The sequence below is a fragment of the Chiloscyllium plagiosum genome, chromosome 5 (assembly GCF_004010195.1).
Source record: "Chiloscyllium plagiosum isolate BGI_BamShark_2017 chromosome 5, ASM401019v2, whole genome shotgun sequence".
Lineage (NCBI taxonomy): Eukaryota > Metazoa > Chordata > Chondrichthyes > Orectolobiformes > Hemiscylliidae > Chiloscyllium > Chiloscyllium plagiosum.
This window is the reverse complement of record NC_057714.1, coordinates 123,705,367-123,714,658: the sequence shown is the minus strand read 5'-3', so window position 1 is coordinate 123,714,658 and position 9,292 is coordinate 123,705,367. Positions and strand designations below refer to the sequence as shown.

The window sequence follows — 9,292 nt, the reverse complement described above, 5'->3', positions numbered from 1 at the left end:
CCTTCCTGTAACTGCCATCCATCACATACTGTTGCTGTTGCAAATTCCTCATCGCTTCTATCTGTCTCTCCAACCGATCCACTCGATCTGATAAGATTTGCATCCAACAGCATTTATGGCAGATATAATCTGCAGTAACCCTTAAACTCTCTTTAAACTCCCATGTCTGACAAGAAGTACATATCACTGCAAAGGCCATTTTTGCTCCTTCACAATCTACAGACCCAGAAAATAACACCGTCTTATTCCTCTACAAACACTGCCCCAGGTTAAATTAATAGCTATAGCTTATATTTTAAGTTTAATCGAGAGACTTATCTCCAAAAACATATAATCAAGAAAGAATCCACTATACTCACTACTGCAGCCTTTCTCTTGGACAGACTTAAAACAACAATTAACTTATCTGATTCTGTGCTGCGAACTTCGCCCAACAGTTCCTCCAAGATTAGTTGTGATATTCACTGTATGTTAATTTTCCCAGATGCACTCCGATGTCCAGCGATACACGAATTCAAACAGCAAAGGCAGTAACTGTGCAGGTTCTCTCTCTCTCTCTCTCTCTCTGTCTCCTGCACTGTCCTCACCACATGCTTCCTTTGTCTGCTCTTCTCCCTTTTAAAATTGCTGTTGTTTTGACTTTGTTTTCCAAAGTTCCAAAACAATGCAACAGTAAATAAAACAGGAATTGCTGCTCCTGGAATTCGAGGAAATCACCTCCAACACCTAAAATATCTCAAAAAAAAAGGAGCAGCTCTTACAGCCAGAAATTTTCCCGTCCTCCATCTTGCACAAGACACTAAGCCTAGTGTGGGGTCCAACTGGGACTGGGAGAGGGAAAAACATAAGACCATAGGAACTCGGAGCAGGAGTAGATCATCCGGCCCTTCGAGCCTGCTCCATCATTCAATCAGATCATGGCTGATCTTTCTGTGGCCTCAGCTCCACTTACCTGCCTTCTCACCGTAACCCTTAATTCCCTTAATGTTCAAAAACCGACCTATCTTCGCCTTAAAAACATTCAATCAGGAAGCTTCAGCTGCTTCACTGGGCAGGCAATTCCACAGATTCACAACCCTCTGGGTGAAGACGTTCCTTCTCAGCTCAGTCCAAGATCTGCTCCCCCTTATTGTGAGGCCATGTCCCCCAGATCTAGTTTCACCCACCAGTGGAAACAACCTCTCTGCTTCTGTCTTGTCTATTCCCTTCATAATTTTATATGTTTCTACAAGATCATTCCCTCATTCTTTCAGATTCCAATGAACATAGCCAAAATCAACTCAAACTCACCTCTTAAGCCAACCCCTCAACTCTGGAATCAACCTACTGAACCTCCTCTGCACCCCCTCCAGTGCCAGTACATCCTTTCTCAAGTAAAGAGACCAAATCTGTACACAGTACCCCAGGTGTGGCCTCACCAGCACCTTGTACAGCTGCAGCATAACCTCCCTGTTTTTAATCTTGAATCTCTCTAGCAGAAGAAGGGCTTATGCCCGAAACGTCGATTCTCCTGTTCCCTGGATGCTGCCTGACCTGCTGCGCTTTTCCAGCAACACATTTCCAGCTCTGATCTCCAGCATCTGCAGACCTCACTTTCTCCACAATATTCTATTTGCCTTCCTAATTACCTGCTGTACCTGCAAACCACCTTATTGTGATTCATGCACAAGGATTCCCAGCTCCCTCTGCACAGCAGCATGCTGCAACTTTTCACCATTTAAATAATAGTCCATTTTGCTGTTATTCTGACCAAAATGGATGACCTCACATTTACCAACACTGTACTCCAGCTGACAGACCCTTGTCCACTCACCTAACCTATCTATATCCCTCTGCAGACTTTGTGTCCTCTGCACATTTTGCTTTACCACTCATTTTAATGTCATCTGCGAACTTTGACACACTACACCTGGTTCCCCCACTCTAAATCATAAAATGTAGCTAAAATGTACATCCTAAATTTGCATAGTTTTACAGTTTCCTTCTTTAGAGATAGATAGAACAGATACAAAGACTTACATACATAGCATTATGAAAGGTCTTTGACTTTATACACATTGATATAATTTAGAAAGTCTGGAGTTTAAAATAGGGGCATATGGGCTCCACCAAATTTCTGAAGGGTTTCAAAAACTAAATAACCAGGTCAGACAGTCCTTCTCAAACAGAAACCTGATAAACATGTATCAGAGAACAGATGGCCTGGCGTATTAGTGGAAGATTGTTTTAACTGTGGTGGTTTAAGGCGGTGAAATTAACATTGAGGGCCATTACCTTGGTTTGATTCAGGATAGCCAAGGATTGATCTTAGCTTAGGAAACCTCAGGATTGTGCAACTTTCAGACCAAGCATGCTGGGTAGAAATCTGCAGATTATTAGAAGACGAGAAAGTCTAAGCTCACAGTTGTGTATATGCTCATGTAGCAAGATTTCACAGTTCACAAAAAAGAACTTGCAGAATCAGAACCACTATAAAGTAGTGGTGTTCGGGAATTGATTGAAACTTTGTTTCAGTTGGATGTTTTAAGACTTTTTCCTAACTTTGTTCTATATTTAGAATAATGCCTTTGAGAAGGTGGGGGTGAGCTGCCTTCTTGAACCGCTGCAGTCCATGTGCTATAGGTTGAGCCACAATACCCTGAGGGAGGGAATTTCAGGATTTTGACCCAGCGACACTGAAGGAACTGGTATATATTTCCAAGTCAGGATGGCTCTATGACTAGGATGGTGAATGGCTTGGAAGGGAACTTGCACAAAGTGGTGTTCCCATGTATCCGCTGCCCCTTGTCCTTCTAGATGAAGCAGTTGTGGGTTTATAAGGTGCTGTCTGAGGATCTTTGGTGAGTTTCTGCAGTGTATCTTGCAGATAGAACAAAACTGCTGCTACTGAGTGTCGGTGGTGTAGGGAGTGGATGCTTGTGGATGTGGTGCCAATCAAGCGGTTGCTTTGCCCTGGATGGTGTCAAGCTTCTTGAGTGTTGCTGGAGCTGCCCCCATCCAGGCAAGTGGGGAGTATTCCATCACACTCCTGACTTGTGCCTTGTAGGTGGTGGACAGGCTTTGGGGAATTAGGAGCTGAGTTACTCGCTGCAGGGTTCCTAGCCTCTGATCTGATCTTATAGCCACTGAATAAACTGAAGGAACGTATCAGCCTGCTCAGAAAAGCCCTACTGCCAGTCAAAGATCTCAGTCCTTTGTTCAAATTAGAGTGGTGCTGGAAGAGCACAGCAGGGCAGGCAGCATCCGAGAAGCAGGAAAATCGATGTTTCGGACAAAAGCCCCATAGAGAGGCAGGTCGCTGAGGTGAAAGGTGAGAATGAGGGGAGAAGAAATCACTTCAGTCATAAGGTTGTGGATCTTTGGAATTTTCTGTCCCACATGGTTGTGGTGTGTCTACTGTTGAATATGTTTAAGGCTGGGAGAGACAGATTTTTAGTGTCTCAGGAAACTGAAGACATGGGGATTTGGCAGGAAAGTGGAGCTGATGCCCCAAAGCATCCATAATTCTACCGAATGGCCTGATGAGCTAAACTCCAGCTTCTATTTCCTGTGATTGATCCTGGGCAGTGAGCAGACTGTAGGTCAGTGGGGTTGATCCATAATGATGCTGTATCCACTGATACTCACCAGTGGAGCACAGGATACAGTCATTCCCAAACCTCGCTGCCCAGCTTCCTTCCTGGTTAGGATGTTGTTGACAGCTGTCTGGTGATAGTGGGAAGCCGGGCGGCTTCTGCCAACAGGAGCTGACTTGATGCCATGTGATTCTGAGTTGGAAAGGCCCTGTTGAGCCAAGCATAACAGAAACAGAATTCAGTGCAAGAGGTATCCAAAACCAGTGTTAAACATATATTTTCTCATCAACTTGTTCAGAGATGTTATGACACACCTCTAGAGTTGTTAGGACTTGACATAGGCCTCCTGGCTCAGAAGTGGGGACACTACCATGCCGAGCAAGAGTTTCCACGGGGTTAAACATACAGAGTATAGTGTGGATAGATAGGGAATAGGAGCAGAGAAGGAAATGGGGAATGGTGGGGGATTGGAGTAAGATGAGGTACAGTTACTCACGGCTGTGATTTGCTGAGCATCGATACTCTGCTGTTGTGTGCTGCACAATTCCTGCACACTCGGATTTTCATTTACTCTGTTCACTAAATAACCATGCGTCTGATGGAATGCAGTGGGAGCGTGGAGCTGTTTCTTCTTAATCATATCATCTGCGGACAGTGAGATAAAGTCAGTGAGATCGTAAGATGGGGCTTATAGAACATTGAAAAGAATATGAGCAAGTCTTAGGATTGGAAGTGTTTTACAGGTTAGCTGAGGACCATCGAAATATTGGTGAAAGGGCAGAAATATTTGGATGAACAGTTAAAATATCACAACATTCAAAGATATATACAAGTGCAGGAAATTGGGATTAGTTATGTCAGTGCAGACTTGGTGGGCCGAGGGGCCGTTTCAGTGCTATATGAATCCAAAGAGTAAACTAGCTAGGAATATTAAAACCAAATTGTGAAAGCTTTTACAACTATATCAAAGAGAAAAGCTAAACTAACGTAGAAGCAGAAATAGGAGAGATTTTGGGCAATGAAGAAATTGCAGACACATAGAATGAATACATTCTGTCTGTCTTCCCAGTGGTTACAGACACAACTTACATTCCAGAAATAGAAAGCAACCTCAAAGCTAATACAAGTGAGAAGTCCAGGTAAGAGTTAGCGGCAGAGTAAAAGTACTGCAAAAAAATTAAAGGCTTAAAATCCATCAAATCCCCAGGACGTTATGGGGTATAGCTACAGGTTCTAAAAGACACAGCAGCAGAGACAGAGGATGTGTAGCGCAGCTATTGGAGTTTATACAGATTTCAGCAAGGCCTTTGACAAGGTCTCACATGGGAAACTGATGAAGAAGGTAAAAGCTCATGGAATCCAGGATAACTGGGGGTGGCATGGTGGCCCAGTGGTTAGCACTGCTACCTCACAGTGCCAGGGACCCAGGTTTGATTCCCGCCTCAGGTGACTGTCTGTGTGGAGTTTGTACATTCTCCCCGTATCTGTGTGGGTTTCCTCCCACAGTCCAAAAATGTGCAGGGCAGGTGAATTGGCCATGATGAATTGCCCATAGTGTTCAGGGATGTGTAGGTTAGGTGAATTAGTCAGGGTTAAATGTAGAGTAATAGGAATGGGTCTGGGTGGGATACTCTTCAGAGGGTCAGTGTGGACTTGTAGGACCAACCGGCCTGTTTCTACTTTGTAGGGATTCGATGAAACTTGGCAAAGTGGATCCAAAACTGGCTTTTGTGACAGGAGACAGAGGGTGGTGGGAGGAGACTGGAGCCCAGTGTATGACAGCAAGCAGGAAGGTACTAGGGGACAGGAGAGTCTGGGTGGGATGCTCTTTGGAGAATGGGAGTAGACTCAGTGGGTCAAATGTTCTGCTTCTACACTGTAGGGATTCTACGAACACAAAAGGTTATAGAAGATCTCAGGATGTTCCAAGTGATTATGGTTTTATGAAAGGGCAATTGTGTTTGGCAAATTTATTCTTGTGGGAGTATGTAACCTGAATGTTAGATAAGGAGAACCAGTTGATAAAAGCATGTTTGGATTTCCAAATTGTATTCAATATAAAAAAGATAATATGGAAGCTAATGGTTTATGGGGTGGGGTGGGGTGGGGGAGTGCTGACAGCTTAAAATATACAGATTGCACATAATATTCAGGAAACAAAGTAGGCATCAGGGAGGGTGTAGGGACCCCCACAGTGCTATCAGGGGGGGGGGGGGAGGGTGAAGGGACCGCCCCCCCCCAGTGCAGTCAGGGAGGGTGTAGGGACTCTCCCCCCCCCCCCCAAACCCTGCAGTCAGGGAGGGTGTAGGGGCCCCACACAGGGAGGGACCCCCCCCCCCCCAACAGTGCTGTCAAGGAGGGTGTAGGACCCCACCCCCCCAACATTGCTGTCAGGGAAGGTGTAGGGAGCTCCCCCCCCCACCCCGCCCTCACAGTGCAGTCAGGGAGGGTTAGTGTGGACTTGTTGGGCCAAAGGGCCTATTTTCACACTGTAGGGAATCTAATCAAAAAACCTCAAAACTAGCCACCAGGATACATAAACACCAACTAGCCACAAAAAGACATGACCCTCTCTCACTAGCATCCTTACACACAGATGAGGAAGGACACCACTTCGACAGGGACAACACATCCATCCTAGGACAAGCCAAACAGAGACACACACGAGAATTCCTAGACGCATGGCATTCCACCCGGAACTCTATCAACAAACACATTGATTTGGAACCCATTTACCACCTGCTGAGAAAAAGAACAGGAAATGACATCACCAACCCAAGGAAACCTAAACATAAATAGAAAGTGGGTCACTAACACGATTGCTTCCCTGGAGGCTCACCGATGTTACCTAGTATGGTGATGAAATGTCTGAAAATGAACCTTCCAGCTTAGCAAGCAAGCTTATATCCAGAACCTCAACTCGAGCTACAAATCCTCTCAAAACTTGCTAATTGGTCAATATTCTTTGAATTTTTTTTAAAAATGGGAGGTAGGCATCATTGACTGGCTAGCATTTATTGTCCCATCCCTAGTTGCCTTTGAGAATGTGGTGCTGAGTTGCCTTCTTAAACTGCTGCAGTCCATGTGCAATACGTTGACTCACAATGCGACACTAAAGGAATGGTGATCTATTTCCATGTCAAAACGGTGAGTGGTTTGGAGGTGAACTTGCAGATGATATTGCTCTCATGTACCTGCTGCCCTTGTCTTTCTAGATGGAAATGGTTCTAAGTGTTGAAGGTGCTAAACATCTGCAGTGAACCTTGCAAATAGTACACACTACAGCTACTCAGCGTTAATAATGGAGGGGTTGATGTTTGTGGATGTGGTGGTGCCAATCAAGTGGGGGTTGCTTTGTCCTGGACTCTTGAGAGTTGTTGGGGCTGTACCCATCCAGGCAAGTGGAGAGTATTCCATCACACTTCTGACTTGTGCCTTGTAGGTGGACAGGCTTTGGGGAATTAGGAGCGGAGTTACTCGCTGCAGGGTTCCTAGCCTCTGACCTGCTCTTGTAGCCTCTGAGTTCAGTTGAGCTTCTGATCAACAGTGACCCTCTAGATGTTAATAGTGGGGGATTCAGTGATGGCAACCATTGAATGTGTAGGGGCAGTGATTAGAGAGATGGTCATTGCTGGCATTTGTATGGTACAAATATTACTTGCCAGTTGTCAACTCAAGGCTAGATATTATTTAGATCTTGTTGCATTTGAACACGGACTGCTTCAGTCTCTGAGGAGTTGTGAGTGGTGCTGAACATTGCACAATCATTGGCAACATCCCCACTTCTAACTTTATGAATAAGGAAAGTTCATCGATGAAGTGGCTGAGGTTGGTTGAGCCTAGGTCACTACCCTGAGGAACTCCTGAACAGTAGAACATAGAACATTACAGCACAGTACAGGCCCTTCGGCCCTCGATGTTGCACCGACCTGTGGAACCAATCTGAAGCTCATCTATCCTACACTATTCAGTTTTCATCCATATGTTTATCCAATGACCATTGAAATGCCCTTAAAGTTGGTGAGTCTACTACTGCTGCAGGCTGTGTGTCCCACGCCCCTACTACTCTGAGTAAAGAAACTACCTCTGACATCTGTCCTATATCTATCACCCCTCAATTTAAAGCAATGTCCCCTCGTGCTAGCCATTACCATCCGAGGAAAATGCCTCTCCCTGTCCACCCTATCTAACCCTCTGATTATCTTATATGTCTCTATTAAGTCACCTCTCAACCTTCTCTCTAACGAAAACAGCCTCAAGTCCCTCAGCCTTTGCTCATAAGACCTTCCCACCACAGCAGGCAACATCCTGACTGATGACTGATCTCCAAAATAGCTCGCCCAGCTGCAGAATCTAATATACAGGATACAGTCTCAGGGTAATAGGCAGGTCACTGAGGACAGGGAAATGGAGAAATTACTCACTCAAAGGTAAATATTTGGAGTTCTCTGTCCGAAAGAATTGTGGAGTCTCCATTGTTGGATATACTTAAGGCTGGGAGAGTGATTTTTGCTGTCTCAGAGAATCAAGGCTACAATCAGATCATCCACAATAATAATGAATGATTCAGTAGTTTCAAGGAGCTATGTGATCTGTGCCAATCCTTATGTTAACGAGCTTCACAGCAATTGTTTTTGCTGGGAGCAAGCATTGCCACCTGATACTCACTGTGAGAGGATACATATGATATGGTGCTGTGAGTTATTGGATTATATGAGCTGAGGTTTGTTGTTGGATTACTGAGCACTCGGTCTCCATGCAGCACAGGTGGGATGGCTCCCTCTGTGGGAGGTACACCTGTGGTTTTGGTTGATGTTGGTTCTTTCTGGTCAGGGTCTGGCGATGGTTTTGCTGGCTCTGGTCCCTTCAGCAAGCGCTTCTGGAGTCGAACATTCATCTTTCTCTCTAGAATCATCTAAACACAACACCAAAAACAATCGAATAAAGGCTTCCTACTGCAGAGGCTAGAAATCTGAAACAATTACAGAGAAAGCCAGAGAAACTCGGCAGATCTGATAGATATGCTGAGAGAGAAACAGAGTTAATGTTTCAAGTCTGGTGAGGGTCTGCTTCAGAACTGAAAACTGTTGGAAAACACATTTTTTAAATACTTTTGACAGAGGCAGAGAGGAGTGAAAGAGCAGTTCACAGAATCATAGAATGCCTACAGTGCCGAAAAAGGCCATTCAGCCCATCGAGTCCACATCATTTCTCTAAATGGGCGGCACGGTGGCACAGTGGTTAGCACTGCTGCCTCACAGCACCAGGGACCCAGGTTTGTTTCCAGCCTCAGGCAACTGACTGTGTGGAGTTTGCACATTCTCCCCATGTCTGACTGGGTTTACTCCGGGTGCTCCGGTTTCCTCCCACAGTCCAAAAATTTGCAGGTTAGGTGAATTAGCCAGGCTAAATTGCCCGTAGTGTTAGGTGCAGGGGTAAATGTAGGGGAATGGGTTTGGGTGGGTTGCGCTTCGGCAGGTCAGTGTGGATTTGTTGGGCCGAAGGGCCTGTTTCCACACTGTAGGAAATCTAATCTAATCAGCTTCATACCAAGACCTAGACCGTCCACCTACCCTATCCCCCATTATTTCACATGCAATGTGAGCAATGGATCAAAAGAAATTTGCACTTTCACAACAGGGCTTGATTTCCAATGCGCTACCCCAGGGAGGTGTAACACAGAGATGAGGGAATTCAATGAAAGAGAGAAAGGGAGA

The 9,292-nt window shown here is 45.2% G+C and overlaps 1 protein-coding gene across 1 annotated transcript in view; it reads right to left on the bottom strand.

The window, feature by feature from the left end:
* mapk15 (mitogen-activated protein kinase 15) overlaps window positions 1-9,292 on the bottom strand; it is a 48,334-nt gene that overhangs the window by 5,634 nt on the left and 33,408 nt on the right. The window contains exons 9-11 of the mRNA XM_043691088.1: window positions 8,244-8,490; window positions 4,072-4,220; window positions 3,628-3,783 (exon numbers count right to left, since the gene is read on the bottom strand). Of these exons, the coding sequence (XP_043547023.1) occupies window positions 3,628-3,783; window positions 4,072-4,220; window positions 8,244-8,490 (552 nt within the window). The remainder of the gene's footprint in view (window positions 1-3,627; window positions 3,784-4,071; window positions 4,221-8,243; window positions 8,491-9,292) is intronic.